The sequence below is a fragment of the Apteryx mantelli genome, chromosome 1, assembly GCF_036417845.1.
Source record: "Apteryx mantelli isolate bAptMan1 chromosome 1, bAptMan1.hap1, whole genome shotgun sequence".
NCBI lineage: Eukaryota > Metazoa > Chordata > Aves > Apterygiformes > Apterygidae > Apteryx > Apteryx mantelli.
This window is the reverse complement of record NC_089978.1, coordinates 196491038-196508143: the sequence shown is the minus strand read 5'-3', so window position 1 is coordinate 196508143 and position 17106 is coordinate 196491038. Positions and strand designations below refer to the sequence as shown.

Sequence of the window (17106 nt, the reverse complement as noted above, 5' to 3'; positions counted from 1 at the left end):
CTCAAGTAATCCGAATCAATTTTAGAAGAAAACATTTCTCAAGGGTTATTTCTCTACTAAAATTAAAGGACACTTTGACAGCTTCTCTCATGCTGAGTTTTACCATATCTTGGGATTAATTTCATTGTAGTTGTAATCCTTTTTCTGGAAAGTAAGTTGCTATATATTGCTGCTATTCAACATTTTGTAAGGGTACCAGAACCTGGACTGAAGTTTTTTAGCCCATTTGTTTTGATAAAATGAACTGCTTGTGATTTTTAATATGGGAAATATTTTTGATCTTTCCTCAGGTTTAATGATGAAGAAAACCCTTCTCTCAAATTTGAGCAAAATGAAGATGTTAGAATGTTTGAATGAAAAAAAGTGATGAGAATGACAACAGATGTGCAGTTACCTAGAGCAATTAGTCTTGCTTCCTTGAATTTTGAAATTCATGGTCATTTATTAATTGAAAATACAGATTTATTTTGCAGTTTAGGTATGGCCTCAAAGACACTGAGTAGGGGAGTAAAAAAAGGGACTTAAAATATATGCTTAATGAATAAAAAAAAAATAATATTTTCGTTTTGTTGCATGATTTAAACTGTGCTTAGAAATGGCCACTCCTAATATTTTTGAGCACATTGTTGGATAGAGCATTTTTTTTAGTTGTTTTGAAAGCCTTCTCAGAGTATAAATCAGTGGAAAAAGTTGCATATATTAGTGTGTGACATACATGTTGATTTTGGAGAGCTTTTATAAAAATGTAATTTATAACCTTTGTTTAATCAGGGTGAAAATATAATTAGAGTATGAGAGCAGGCAATTTTATAAATCTTTCAGTTTCGTCTTGATGGCTATATACCATATTGTGATGGTTTAGAATGGAACACATAGTGACTTGTGCAGCTGTCTGTAACAAAAATGTTTTACTGCCTACTGTCATATTATGTTTACAACATAGCAGACTGGGTGTCACCAGAGAAGTTTGGATGCAGACTTTTTAGTGAGCTGATCTAACTGCAACTGTGGCGAAAATCACTTTGGTAGTTTTACTTTTCATAAACTTGTGTCCTTTTATAGCTAAACTCAAGCTGATTGCTTTCTAACTGGTCAATATTTTACATGTAAATTAGTTATGAAACAATGGCTGAAGTAGCATCTGCCAATTTTTAAGGCTTCCTTTTGTCCTTCCTCCAAGCAAACCAACAAAAACCCTAATCGGGACCTTGCCTCTTCCCATGAGTCCTTGAAAATCGGTTTGCAGTGAATTGCAGAGATGTAAGTGCTCTTTGCTGGTTGGGATGCACACCAAGGTTTTCTGGAAGATTCTTATTATTGCCTTCTGAGCACATGGACTGGGTTGTATTGCTGAAGTTAATCAGTGTAGTTCCAGTGATGCCAGCTGAAGATTTGCCTTTGGCTTTGGTGTTGTAAAACGGCAAACATTTTGACTTTGTTTTCAGCTGGTGCTTGAGGAGGCTTAGTGTTTTTATAGGGCAGGACATATGCTGCTCAACAACATTTTGACTCGGAAGTAGGAGGCTGTGGAATTTGGGTGTGCTTATGTCTTGTTTTTGTTGTGATTCCCTTGTGGCTAAGGAGTGGGGGAGCAGACAAGTCAAGTTTGATGGATATGAGTTAATGCTTGATAACAATCTTTTGTCACTAAAATAAGTATCGATCCATTGCACAGGGCAGACTGGTGTTGCAAACACATCCTTCATCCCTCATGGTTTTCTTGTCCACAGGCTCACTTTTGCTGATCAGAAGGGGGTGTATGACTTTTTTCACAGCACTACCTTTTTGTGGCTAAGCTACAAAATTTGCTAGGTTATATGCAGTAAAAAACACCTTTTAGGATATTGTTGAATTATTCATTATCATGCTTTGTTTTCCCATGTATTTTCTTTTTTTAATAGGAGCTTCTTCAGTATTGTACACTCTTTCTGAGCCATGTCTTTATGCCACCCCAGTCTGACATTGTTATTGACCTTCGTGTATGTGGATCCAACGTGTTAGAGAACTCTGGCTTTCAGGTTATTCAGAACAGTAATTTACTCTGAGTCTTCTTTTTCAAACTGAGGTGCAAAGATGCCTCTCATGAAAATTTTCTAGTTGTCAGAAGGATGTTGCACAGGAAATCCATGTTTAACATCTGTGTAACAGCATGGTAAAGTCATTGGGCTTGCATGCTTTTAGAGTAATACTGGGCTAGCTATTGTGTTGATACTGTACTTGCATTGTAAGCCTGGCAGAAATCACTTTTCTGTGTGTAGGAAATACTGTGGCAAGATCATCCAGAGCACATCCAGGATAGGTGAGCAGGTGAACTGTAGCTCAGTTCTGACAGTGGTTCCGGAATGAAATTTTCTTTCATTTAATGCATGTCCCACAAGAAATGGTAGTAACTGGCCATTAACTACTTACACTGAAGGAAAACAGCTGTGGGGAGCTAGATGCCTAAAAGGATTTTGAATAAGATATGAGACCTTTCATATAGAATTTTTATTCTTCATATAGAATGTTCTTATGAATTAAAATAGTATTAATGTTAGTTACATTATTGTAAAAGATTATGATTTTTAAGTGAAAGGAAATGGTCCTTTTCTTCCTGTTGCTGTTCATGATAAATGAAAACATAGTCTTTTTTCAAGGTAACATCATCTGTAGAAGCATCTCTGTAGAAGTCATGTGGCCATGAGTTGACCACAGCTTTGAGGTGTACCTGCATAGACCTTCCCCTCACTGTCAGGAGATGAGTAGAAGGCTTTTAAGCATAAAAAGGCAGGTTTTATTTGAGTAAAAATACATATTTAGGTAGAAAAAACTCAAAGCAACTTAGGAAGACAGAGTAGAAATAAAAATTCTCCTCCTTCCTTTTTTGCCTTTTCAAGCAGTTCCTTTCTTCTAGCCAACTGAATGGCTCTTAGCGGCAGGAAACTCTGCTCAGTTCTTTTGGTCTCTAGGAAGTTTTCTGTCCCCTCTGCATTTTGACTGGCTGCTCCTTGATCTCCTTGTGATTCCTGAATAACCTACAGGCTCTAGGCTCTTTGCAGTGACTCTTTTGCCTGCTGCATCTTGCCTTCTCTGAAGGAGCGATCTGTTACCTCCTTCCAAAGTATCCACTGCCTCTCATTGTTTTGTGGGAATGTAATGCTACACACACAGTGCAGAAATAGAGCAAGTGCAGTCTGTGAGTTCCTAACTTGAGAGCTGGGACCAGGCAGTCTACCAATTTAATATGGAAGAAAGAATGTTGTTTAGCAAGTGAAAATTTATTTCTAATACTGATATCTTAGCAGGACCTTCTGACTTTCCCTGATAGTTGATGAGGAGTGTTTTGTTTGTTTTGCTGGACTCTGTGTTCTTTCTGAGGACTGTACCTGTTAAGCACAGTAGCCAAATTTATCTCAATTTCAAATATTTTATAAATTAAATAGAGTGGAAGTGCCAGCTAACACTTTCTCTGTATATATCAACAGGACTTGTAGGGAGATGTGAAGTGTTAAAAAGCTTTTTGACCATGGTGGTCTGCATGCTTGCGGTATTTTATACCTCTCTCTGTTAGAAAAATGGTTTTTATTGCTTGTATAATATGTCTTATGCTTTCTTCTATGAAAGTACTCATGATCTAGAAGTTTGGCTAGGAGAGAATTATAGTTTTTGTTTTGTGTTGTTTTTAAGCCTTTCTTCTGAAGCTTCCTGAATTATCAGTTAAATAGAGCAGCAAATGCTCTTTACTCCTACTGTTTCACCAATGAAAATAGATCCCGCAGAGCTTAAAGAAAATGTGCCCTGACATGCATGTATGTAGTAGAATTTTAGCTTGCACTAACTTTTAGGAATATGTATGCAGCATACTGAGCACCCAGACTTCTCACTGGCACTGCCCAGAACCAAGGCAGCATTCTGTACTTTGTGCATGGGTTTTGAAAAGATGTAGTGGAGTAGCCACCGAGACTTCTCATTAAATTTTAAAGGCAGAAATAGCCTGCTGAAAGCATGCTGCAGGCAAAGCATTCCAAGAAGCTGATAAGGACACAGAGGAGCTTTTCTAATGTGTTAGTTTTGAACCAAGTTTAACTAGTTCTTCATAAGAACTTCAGGGAAGTATGGGAGCATGTGGGAAGCTAGCTAACACCATTGAACTAAGGAAGGGATAATGAAAATCTTCCCCAAAGGAGGTGCTACTACTCATCCAAGCTTTCTGGATCCTTAGTTGGTAGAAACACTGTTCAGGAGGTGCCTGCTTCCTGACTAAGATGGAGGAAGCAAAATTTGGGTAAATTTTGGACTGACAATTCTGAAAGAGAAAACTGGTGTTTCTTATTGATTTAAGAAGCTGTTAGTATAATGCAAAGGTCTCCTAGCATACTTTTGTATAATGTGTTAGGGAGAGCCAGTATGCTTTGCTCTCCCTCCCTGAGCTAGTCAACTGGAAAAGCTGAAGAAAATGATACTCCTGAAATCCTGAGTTTGCCAGGCTCAGCCCATGAACTACAGTTCAGAGTTAAGTGCCTGTATGAGATTGATATTCATGCCTTCTGTGTCTAAATTCTCCCTTTGGGTATAATAAACCAGCTGTATTCTCTGAAATGGTTTGGGAAATAGATGGTGGTATTTAGTAACCTTAACTTTGCTCCATTTTGTAGAAAACTTTAGTGGTTCTCTCCTTCCCTGTGAGGAGTTCAAACCTACATCTCTTACTTTCTGTGCTGGAGAGCAGCACTCTGTCCATTTGGCATATGCAGGAAGAAATGCAGTATTCTTAGGGCCATCAAGAATGTGTGCAGGGGGATGACAGCTTCGGTTAGATCCTTCAGGAGGAAGGGAGTATTGGCTGCCAGCCCTGTTTTTAGGCCTGTAATTTTACTACCCACATTGATAATTACCATGAATGTCTTGTTCTCTAGTAGCACCTCTGATTTCAGGACAGACAAGAACCAGTGCTGCCAGCATGCGGTAGAGGGGTTCCAACCATGCCATTCAGGTTTGGTCTCTCAAGAAAATTAAAGGCAAGAACTTCAAGCTCCCAAGTGTACTGAAGTATAAGATAGGCATTAGCTGACAAACTCAGCTGTATCAAGGTGGTGGCCGTTCTAGGTAGGCTCAGTCTCAGGGTTTTATTTGCTGTGGGAACAGTACTCATGGAAGTGTATTGGCTTCATGCATCTCAAGTGCGTGGGAGTTAGACAAATGCTAGTGATGGCACCATATGATTGGGCACCTAAATTTTGACATACACTGAATCTGGGCATCAAAACACTTTACTGAGCTAGGCTTTTTAATCTAAGTCAAAAGGGAAGGGAGTTTTATTGTCATTTTACAGTTCAGGAAACTGAGGCACAGAGTTCATGGTACGTTCAAGGCCGCAAAGTCAGCTTTTATCAGAATAAGAGAGAGAATCTGATTCTTCTGGAATTAACCACAGGTTATACCTCCTCTCCTATGTGTCAGTGTATCATTACTGTTGTACAGTACTGCTGTATCCTGTTTATGGCTTCAGATTTTTCTTTATGGATTGTGTGCCTGCAGATGGCTTCATTGTTTCATGCAAACTGGTGGATATCATCTGGGAGCTCTGCTAGGGTCACTGATCTTAGTAGCATAAATCCTCCCTTGATTGCTTCTGTGTCACGTTGTGCAGTGGTGGGCATTGAGACGGTATTGGTATCGCTCTACTGGGTGGAAGAAAAGATATTCCAGGCATTAATACCCATATTGGAAGAGAGGATAATTGTCATTGGCTCTCCAAACACTTGGGCAGCAAACCAACTCTAAGAATATACAAGCACAATTTTGGGGAAAAATATTCTGTTCAGATAAATTATTGTATGACAGACGTTACTTATGATTGATCCTGTGCTTAAAAGATGAATGAATGGTCTTGCAATTTTTTTTTAAATGCATGGTAGGTAACTTCATCTTTTCTTTTTAGTTGATGTCCATCAGTGTATTAGGTGTTTCTGCTTGGATGAGAGACTACTTGAATAATGTTCTCACTTTAACTGCAGAAACAAGGTAAGGCTTTCCTTAAACCTGCTAATGTGTAGCTGAATGATTGTGGTATATGTAGTTAATTCTGTGTAGCAGGTTTACTAATTAAGGTTTCTGGAGTTATGGTACCTTCAGTTATGGAGTTATGGTACCTTCAGTTATGGAGTTATGGTACCTTCAGTTATTCTAATTATTATTTTGTTAAAAGGTATATTTTTGCAATTTTTGCAATTCATAGCAACAGTTGAAATAGAGATAGGGGAAAGACATTAATTTAATCTTGTTTTATTTCTGTGTCTGTCTTTCCTGACAGGGATCAATTTTTGGTCATTGCCAACATGTAGTTATATTATATTACTGTATAGTTTTGAATACTTTATTCAGTCCAGAGATTTAAGAATGTTGTCAGTTTTATTACTGCAGTGCTTTTAGGAGCTCTAGTCATGGAACAGAGCCTCATTGTGGTACATATTGTACAACTGTAGGACAGGAAGATTGCCTTTGCCCCGAAGAGATTTCAGGCTATGCTTTGCCTTCTGCTACCTGAAAACAGCATTTAACTTTAAAACCGTATAGAAGTGATTTCTGTGAAACCTGTACAGTGCATCCACTTTTAATGGCTATACTGCATTTTTTCTACTGTATAATTTTTCTGTGTGATTATACTTTTTTTGATTCTGGTTTTGATTCACTTCAGGGTGGAGGAGGCCGTCACTTTGACATATTTTCCTGTGGTCCATCCAGTCATGATTGCTGTTTGCTGTTTCCTTATCATAGTTGGAATGTTGGGCTACTGCGGGACAGTGAAAAGAAATCTGTTGCTTCTTGTCTGGGTATGTTTCATAACCTCTAAAAACACCTAACTTCTGTGTTACTTAAACAATGAAAGAAAAGTTCAATGCACTGGCACTGGATAAATACTGTTTTTTTTTTTTTTTTTTTTTTTCCATCATTGTGTTGTTATGATTGCAAAGCATACAGTGGGAAAGAATTTATTGCCTAGAATGCATTAGGTTATGGCTGAAAGACAAGCAGTGTCTCATTTGTGGAAAATCTAGTTCATTCAGTAGTTGAGGAATTGCTGAAGGAAAAAACCTCAAACTCTTAAATACTAATAATTATAGGAACATGAGCTCTGAAATAAACCCTTATGCTACTGTCCTGACTCTTGACTGTTAAACAGCTAGATAACCCAGACTGCTTTATCCATACAGGTGTAAAATAACAGCATTTGTAGCTGATGAAGACTAATCCTGAATGTGTTCAGAAGGCTTATGTTCTCTTATTTGAATCTGGAATTTTGCAGTTGCAGTTTGTTGTAAGCAAATTTAAAAATCAATTTCAAGTAGCCAGCTTTCTTCCTCATTTGGAGGCTGCATAACTAAGCCAACAGCAGTTGAAGTGCAGTAGCTGTTCTTCCACTAGGCTCTATGCACAGTTTAAATGTGATGAGGCTTTGACTATACAGGGAGCCAAATGCCTTTAACTTCTTCTGGAATTCAGTGAGTTGGAGGACAGTAAAAAGCTTGCACAGATTTTATAGATTTATGTTTTTAAAAATATTTAGACTTTTGGGAACCACAGAAATTGGGGACTACTGTGTACCCATATGCTTCTAAGAAATCTATCTGGTAGCCCCTTGCAGAGTTGGGCTTCAGTCTTTTAATGTGAGGATTAGTGGGATTCCAAACAGCTTATAAGCCTGAGAGGGTGGGAGCAATGCATGTGAGAGAGGTTTATCAGATTTATGAATACCATAATTCCAGCAGGAGAAAGTGGGCAGGTAAAATCCTTTAATTCCTGAGATTATCCAAGTGGAGTTTTTTTACAGGAATAGTTGAGATCATGCTATTTTTTCACCACAGTGTGTGCTGGGTTCTTCCAGAGATTCTACTGTTGCATTTTACTGTGGATCTGTTCAGACTAAACTACGTGAGACCTCACAAGTTTTACACAAGATGACAACAAAAGTGAGAAGTTGTCTGAAATTTATGCAACCCTTTCTTTTATCTAATAGAAACTATTCTAATTGCTGCTAAAACAGTCAGAAAAATATACTGAGGCTTTGTATTAAAATGGCTTTCTTGAGAAGGCTGGACTAAGCTTTATTTGAGACTTCCAGTTGAAGGTCTGTAGTTAAAGCGTTCCCTAATTACAAGACGGCAATCGCTGTTTCTCCTTTTGAATATTTGTTAAGCCTACAGTACAATACGAAGATTATAGTTTCAAAGTTACATAATTAGGAAAAACTCTAATTTAAATGTGAATATAGTAATATAATAGTCATGCATCTTTTTATTTCTGGGGCTTAAATTTGCAATATTACAGTTAGTGGGAGTAAGTTCTAAGATGTTACATAGATATGAGTATTTGCATGAAAATAACAGATTCCTGCAATTTCATACTATATAATTATTTATCTAATAATGTGATTTACATATTTTAAAAGAAAAGGGCATTGTAAATTAGTTTGTATAAATAATGAAACTATTAAAGAATGTTAAAAGATATAATGAAGCCCTTAGTTTTTATTGTAAGGCTATAAGATTATTTTCATGATGTTTTTGATTTTATGGTGATGATAGCTTTTAAGGTGAATTAAAAGACAAAAGCAACTACATGATGTTGACCAATATTACATATTAACTGAAAACAAATATAAGATATAGTTTTTGGCATAAGCCTTTAAAAAGAAAGATCATAACTAACTGAAAAAGAATAAAAAAAGTTAAGCATTGTTGGCTTTCAGTTTATTTAAACTTTCACTGCTAGTGAAAGAAAGAAATCATTTATAGCTTTTAATGCCATCTGTAAGTAAATTTATTTAATGTGTGTTTAAGCAGTCAAATTACCCTAAATCAAGACAAGTCATTTTTGTAGTTTAACTTGCAATATTTCATTCTCAGGAACCTGAGAATTTGCTCTTGCTAACCAAACTGATAAGCAAAACCTGAATGATATCTTCCTAAGTGTGTCACTGTCTTTGATTAATTGTTAAATGAGTACAATCCTGTTATACTGCAGAAATTTGCAGACATAAGTCAATGCTTCATTCATCAGACTAATCAGAGAAGTGATGGATCAACAGAATGAGCCTTTGTAAAACCAGATAAACTAAAAGAAAATAACCTTCATGTAGAACATTAACAGCCTCCTCAATCATGATTTTACTTTTCCTGTTGAAGTACAGGAACAGCTATAATGACTACATCCAAAGATATTTGGAACCAAATCTCGATGTTCCTGACAGCATACTAACTCAGTGTTGTTAATTGACTTAGATTTTTGGAAGATCTAATAAAGCATAAGGACCATAAAATGTATATACCATGGTGTTACATATTTTTAATACAACTGAATATGTACTTACACTAATCTGTTTTTGAAATTTCACCTTGCAGTTAAATGCTTGGAACCTTTGCAGCTTCATGTGGGACCTAAATATGATTTGAACTAATGTGCTTACTCTGTTTAATAGTAACAAAGTATAACCATGAGAAGACAATAATATATCATCTTCTATTGTTTATATATGGTCATTTGACCAACTGTGAAAGTTTCAAATTAGTTAAATGAAATTTGGTGCATCTGTACAGGCTCGATCTCCAGCTGTGTGTAGTAATCTTGCTCTGTGTATGCGTGTGTGTAATAGATGTATTCAGTCTTCGGAGATGTATACTCCAGATTATTTGTAGAACCAGCATTTTTATAGTTGCGATATTTATCTTTTAATTTAAAATGCTTCAGGAATATGTACTCATGAAGGCTCGTGGTATAAAGAACCCGTATGTACCATAAGTATCTATAAGGTATTTTTTTTGTGTGTGTGTGTGTTGCAAATGACCAAAGTCCTCACATAGAAGTGACTATTTCAGGTGCAGAAGGTTTCTCCAAAAATTGTTGTGAGGCTATCTTGCTGGGTTTTTTTTCCCCCCCTCAGTGTTGACTGCTTAAGTATTAGGATGAATCCTCTGAGATAGGTAGGTTTGACTGTTGTCCATATGATGACTCTTTTTTTTTCCCCCATCATAATACTTAATACCTGGAATTTTTGCAGCTTGCTGTACTAATCCTCTAGAGCAAACCATGACAAATTAAAGATACAATTTTTCATAGTATGACTCTTTAATGTAAAAAATAGATGTGATGTTAAGTATGTCTAGTTACATTGATTTAGAAGTATAAAATACAACTTGTATATTTCTTACTCCTTGGGGTCTAAATGTAGCATTATTAAAGTTGTAGAATTAGTAATTTTATGAAGAGAGTGCCTGAGAGTTGTTACATGTTGCACACTGAGCGTGAGACTTTCACAATTGGCTCCTGCCTTATGTTCTACTACAGCTAAGGCCATATCTCATGTATTTTTTATAGTGCAGCAACATGGTCTCTTTCCAACTGCATGACTCTGCATGCCAGACGCGGGCTCTAAAGACCTTACTAGAAGGCACATTCTCCACTTGCAAGCCCGTGCTGCCACCAGTGACATATGTCCCATTTCAGAGGAGAATACCTGAGAGGTTTCTGAAATAGAGGCAAAGCAGAAACAGAGTATCTGCAGAGATCATGATTCCTGAAGAATACAGCATGCCTTTAATTGGATATGACTTCCATGAGAATTCCAGCCATGTATTTATTGTATAATGTGAGATAACATAGAGTGAAAAGCTGTTGGTTAAAGATTTAGAACTGAATGAAACTGTATTAGAACAGATTAAAAAAAAAAAAGACAAAAAAACACACTGAGGTCTTAAGTGTCATTTTGTTTTGTCAGTGTTCTATTTATTAAATTGTGAGATGCCCTTTGATATGTAAATGTAACATTAATTCTTTAGTTCTTGCAGTTTATTCTGAAATAACTTATAATTCACTTAAAATACTTTCGTGTTCCTAGTCAAATGAAAATCTTCTATTCTGTGTTCTTATAACATGCAATGAGAGGAGTTATTCAGAGGCACAGAAGAAATTCATTTCTTAACTGTCTTTTGTATCTAGAAAATTGCCTTTAGAAAGGATGTCGTTTCTGAAATAAAGTTGTATTACCCAAATAAGTTTTTAATTTACAATAATTTCCTTGGAAGTAGGAAGCTGCTTAACAGGCAAATTCAATGCATCTGACACAATGTAAAATTATACTAACTTAAATAAATTTGTCTAGTGGTTCTGTCTATATGCTTAAAAAGTTTCAGAAAAAATATTTTGCCCAAAGTAGCAGAGGAAGACTTTTCCTTAATATTTACCACTCAAATAATCTTTTTAGAGGAATTTTTTTGTTGAGTACTGGAGCCTTACTTTCTTCTTTTCTGTTACTTATATGGTAATCTTTCCTTAAGAGTGTTCTAGTTTACAAATAGAAATACCTTACAAAACTGGGAATGCTTTTCAGTTTGAATCCTTTTGTCACCGATGTGTTAACTGGGTAGCTACCAGTAATAGTAGCTACTAGTTACTACTACTATCTACTAGTTAGGTTCCTTAAATGTTCTGCTCATTTTGGCACATGTGGGCAGTTTTGTTCTTGTCCTCATAGCCATGGAATACAGTTGCACCAAAAATTCTTATTTATTAAAGAATTGTTTTATTGCAGATTCAGGGGAAGGCTGGTAAAGCAAGAGTTGTTAGAAAGTTGTGCACATAGCATTTGGGGTGGGGGATGAGGAAATCTGGGTTGCTCATGGGAGAGAGGTCTGAGAATGAGATGAGATCCTGGGTTGCTTTTATTTAGGGAAGTAGGCAGTGATGCTAGGTTAAACTGGAAGATCTGGACTCCTCCAGATGACTGGCATAAAAGCTGTAAACGGTTCAAGGATGAGAAGTGAAAGACCAGGTTTTGTGGTGTTTGTTATAGGTTTTTCAAGCAAGATTATTTAACTTTTTAAATACAGTAGCATTCTTTGTATCTTCTGAGGCTATGTACATTTTGGATTGTTTTTAAAATCTGTTGTGTGCATAGCTTAACTACAAAAAAAAATGCACATGCATATATTCTTTTGAATAGTAACCTTAAGGGAGTGAGAATTTCTTGAAGTTCTTATTTCATTAAGACAACAAGAGTAAACTCTCTATTGCTTGACAAAGAGGTTCATGAATTTCCCAGTGGAAAAGATTTTCCTGGCTGGGGTTTTCATTGCAAATTCAGGCATTTATAACTATGAGTTTTCCATAATTATAGCATTCACACAGCACAGGATTCAAATTCGTCTGGATAAGTTTTCACAAAGGGGAAAAAACTGTAAGAAATATTTGATAGTAGGTCAAATCTTTTTAGTGATTTTTATCATGAAGTTGGCAGAGAAATAAGTCTGGAGCTAAATGTTGTTAGACTCTGATGTGAGCAAAGAACCTGATTATAAATAGGAACCTGACAGACCAAGTTGTCTAATGATCGAGTTGAAACATAACCAGATTAACCATTATTAAGCTAAATTGATCTTTTATAGAAAAGCAGACAGATATGTCATAAGGAGGGGAAAAAATGAAAGCTTTCACATTTCAGTGAAAAATGTAAGCTGGAGACCTATGACAAACATAACATGAATGTGACTGCTTCATGTCAGTAGTTTTCACTCAGCTAGATACACTGCTGTTGAAAGTGGTTTCTGTAAAATCCATCCCAAAAATGATTTGGAACCACTGATTGACATCAGCATTTTGGGATAGATTCTTCTATACCCATACACCCATTTAAATCCATGTGGATGCATAGGTGTTATGAATGATTAAAGTGTTTGCTACACTGCAGGACACCAGTTGTAACTGCTAATATGCCATCCTGGAAAGGATTCTGTGTGAAATGTTAGCTGCAGGACACTATCACAACAGCTATTTTGCAGCCACAGTCAGCATGAATTAGTATGAAAGTCTAGTGATAGTTAATATTTGTCCTTTTTTTGTGACTGCAGGTATTTCTTTAATTCTGCAGGATATTCATTGTGACCCCTGTGAAGTCTTACCAGAGTCACAGCTGCTCCATTACCTGAAATTAGGCTATTTACTGACCAGAAGTGTTTCATTATTATTAAACTACCAGCCAGTGAAGGCAAAGAAATAACTGACAGACACATTTTAAAGCCCATGCAGTTTAAAATTAGACAGGACAGAGACTGGATTTCATCATTTTCAGATCTTTTGCCTTCTCTCAGCAGCTTGCTTATGAAAACTCGTGGTTTGACTAGGAGGAAAAAGAGCTTGTGCAGTCCTCTGAATGGCTTTTAAATACATACTTTAGATTTTTTTTTTTTTTTTGAATCTTTAGTGGTTTTTGTGCTTGTGTATCTGGCCATAGAGATTCTCAAGACAGGTTAGCCTGTTTTGAAAGGTGGATTTAAATGGGAGGGTCTTTAATACTGTAGTACAGATTTTGAGAAGCTGGAACTGTGCTAAAACTCAGATTCAGATAATCAATGGGTAAGTAAGGGTTTTTATGGTATTTGAAAAAGCTGGATATTTATCTTGTATTTTTAAGTGCTGTTTGTGTGAGGTTCTAGTTGTAAGGGGAAGTACACTTAAAGTTTGCAGATTTTTTTTATACCCCAGTAGTTTGATATGAGCAACTTTCTGCAGACAACAAATATAGGACTAAAACTTTTTTTAATGTTTTCCATGTTTCTAACCTTTACTCTAAAGGTGAACTGTTTGAGAAGATGTTTGTGCTAATGATTATCAAACATGCTTTTGCATTGACATGGGATAGAGGGTAAACTTCTTACCTGTTCAGATATGTTATTTCTAGTTCAAATAAATGGTTGGATTTTTGAGAACTGTATTGGTGATACTAATCGGTTTTGCACAATCTTGCTACAGAATAAAGCTTGGATTTGCAGGAGATGGTACATTCTACAGGACTCCCCAACACAGTGGAATGGACTACACCAGTACTAGGGTTCAATGCCAACCTCTAAATCTGCCTGTCTAAGCATGAGCTGTGTTTTGTTGACCTTGCTTTCTCCAACAAAAATGTATAGCACTGTGTATGTACTTATAAAATTTCTTCAAAGGCAATGCTTTGAAACTGCACATAATTTTCTTTGCTGGGAGAAGGAGCTTACAGATGAGTAGTTGCGTAGTTTAATGTGTTCCTGGGAGGCATTTAGAGATGAAGAGTACTGTCTATTGAATGAACAGCAAAGAGGGGCAGCCATATATTCAAACAGCCTGGAGGGAAAAGTGGGGGGGGGGGGAGGGGGAAGCAAGACAGGAATTGAGCTGGTGGGAGTGTCTGGGTCTTCCTGTAAATGCTTGGCTTCAATCCAGATGTGTTTGCTGTGTTCACAGTGATGATCTGCTTCCTTCACCTCTGCACTTAGCAGCTGCTTTGTACACATGGTCATGTAATATAAGGGCAGAGCCACCGCAGTATTATTACATGCAGTCACCAGCCACTCAGAGTAAAAAGAACTGTCCAACAACTAGAAGGCTATCCGGGAAAATAGCTTTGATTTGTGACAGCAAGGTCTGACTGTGTGATTATGGTGCTGTCCATCAGAATGGGCTTTTTTGCACATTTCTGCAAGAGTAAAGAGCCACTCGCACATCATTTTGGAAACAAGTTTAGTGCTAAGTGAAAGGAAAACATCTGTTGAAAGTAGCCATTCTACAGTTCCAGTATGTTTTCAGCATGAAGCCTACTGTCTGAATTTGTGACAACTTTTTCTCTGTAAGCTATACTTTTAGGCTCACTTGATAAGGGCAGATACTTTGGCTGGGCTTTGGGATATATTTCCTGACTGTTGGTTTTATTAAGTGTCTCTGCCTGGTCTCATGATTCAAAACTATTGGAGCAAGTCTTGTTGCTTTTATCTTCTTTGTTCCTGTTTTCCTCCTATTCCTGCTTGTTATGCTGTTGATACTGTTTCTTGTCTCCAAGTCCTTGAACGTCATTTGTGTCCAGGGCTGTAGAAGCAGCTGAAATGTTACCAGGGCTGAAAAGGGCTCTGGAGTAATGTTCACTGGTTGATGGGGAGGGCAGGTGATAACAGGCTGGGGAAGTGGAATGATGGAAGTGGGTACTTGGAATATATGGAAAGGGCAGACACTGGCATGACTTGTGCAAGGTTCTTGGGGTACTGAGAATAGAGAACTGGGAGTAATATCAGAGTAAGAAAATATCCTTGATTGAGGAGAAGAAGGTGGGGAATTGCTGAGATGATATGTGGTCTTGCTGCTGTAGTGCTTTTTTTCCCTCCTTCCTTCCCAGCTCCCCGTCTCTCATTGCTTGTTGATCCAGCTTCTCCTTTCTCTGCTAAAAGGAATAAGGAACAGGAGAGTCACAGGAAGGAAGGAGCGAATGAGTAAACAGAACCACAAAGCCCAGCCAAACCTCTGTGTCTTGTCTGAAATGCAGTCCAGCCTCACCAGTGAGGCATGCCAGTGGTTTAGCTCCATTCTTGTTGCCACGGACTGAACATGGAGTGGATGTCCTATCAGGTAAATTCATCTCTTTCTTGTCTAATCTTGCCCTTTTCACTAGTTTACTAGAGATACACTTTGCTGCATGCATATGGACTGCAGCGTGGGTTCTTTTTACCTGAGAAGAGCACTTTTTGATGCAAAATGGTGAATATCTGAAGTGTTTTGGGGCATGCTCAGGCAGAGGTATTGTGTATATCAGCACTGAATTCTAAAAGGAAAAAAGATTTTCTTGACCAAAGAGGCATTTTTATAGTGTTTAATTTCCTTGCTAGAAAATAAAGAGGGCATGGAGAGATGAAGGGGGCTGTGTTTTGAAAATCTGTGCAGAATGGGAAGTTTTGGGTTTCAATATAAATCCTATGAAATACAGGGAAAAGAAGGGGGAAGGGAATATTCTAAGCTCTGAGGAAATTATCATCTAATGTGTATCTTTACTTATGTCCTGTTCAGCACTTTACTCTGACCTTGCAGCAACCCTTATTCCTTGGAGTTCATTGACTTGTGGTAGTTGAGCCTTGGGCAAATAAATCATAATAATTGTCTGAAGGGTGCATTTGCTTATTTCCAAAATAATACCTGTTTCCTTATGTAAGCAAAGATTAGGTGTTAAAGTAAAAATGTTAAACAGATCATTAATATTTCAGAAGAATTCAGGCAGTGAACAAAGTTCTTACTATTTGTAAAAAATTTTATGTTTGTTTTTTAAAAAAAACTTTCAAGTAGTAAAGAGTGAGTCAAAAGAACTTAGGCATGTGCCTTAAAAAATCTAAGTGCTTATTTCAGTGTAAAAAACACCATTTTTTGGCTTCAGAAAATTAGTTATAAAGATTTCTAAAAGAGTGATAATTGTTTATATAAAACTTAGGGTCTTTTGTGAAGGTCACAGTTTCTATAGATTGATTAAAAATTTGTTGAACTGGGAAATTGAAACCTAAATTAATAGACATTTGCTCATTTTGCTGTGGAATGTATTTGAAGAACTGGATGGCATTCAAAAGCTAATGTTGTGAGTTGGTGGTTTCAGGCTGTTTCCTTGCTGACTTGTGACTGCATTTCTCTCAAAATTCTGCACTGTCAAGCAAGTAAACTAAATTTTAAATCAGAATGACAAATGAACTGAATCCCTTCAGGGCAGGGCAGAGAGAGCTGGCGAAGGAGAAAAGGTGGGGGGGAGGGGGGAAGTGCAAGGGAAAGTCAGCACTGTGGGAGTGGATAAACAGAGGATTTCAGTTTTCCATGCTACTAGGCTGACTCCGTTTAATGAGCATTTGCTCCATTTTTTAAAAGTGTAGCTGGATTAATCATTAAAATAACCTCATTAGTTTTAAACTATAACAAAAGTAAAGGGATCCATAGCTTGTAACTTAGTGAGCAAGGACGGGCTTTTTATTAGTTTTTTCATGGAAAGAGTCTGGTTCCCATTGGTGATCAAGCATTCTGTTGGTGGTCATCTGACATTTCTTAGGGTGCAGACAGATGTCTGGATGGCTTGTATCTCAGAAGAACCAAGCTGACACTCTCAGGCTGTTAGCCATTGGGAAATGCTATGCATAACCCTCTTAAAATCTTTTGGCATCTGTTTCACATACCATATACTCTGGTCTTTTCGAGTTTCCCATAAGGTTTCATTCTGCAGCTGCTTACCCTTGGAATCTCCTTCAGCCCGTGCCCTTCTCTCTCAGATCTTTCTTTGCTGCTCTTTCCATGTGGACCACA

The 17106-nt window shown here is 37.1% G+C and overlaps 1 protein-coding gene across 3 annotated transcripts in view; it reads left to right on the top strand.

Annotated features, from left to right (window-relative positions):
* Positions 1-17106, top strand: part of TSPAN12 (tetraspanin 12) — a 52051-nt gene that overhangs the window by 9901 nt on the left and 25044 nt on the right. For all 3 annotated transcript variants that reach the window (XM_067315301.1, XM_067315290.1, XM_067315310.1), the window contains 2 exons: positions 5921-6003; positions 6677-6812. In XM_067315301.1, coding sequence (XP_067171402.1) covers positions 5924-6003; positions 6677-6812 — 216 coding nt within the window. In that variant the 5' untranslated portion in view covers positions 5921-5923. The remainder of the gene's footprint in view (positions 1-5920; positions 6004-6676; positions 6813-17106) is intronic.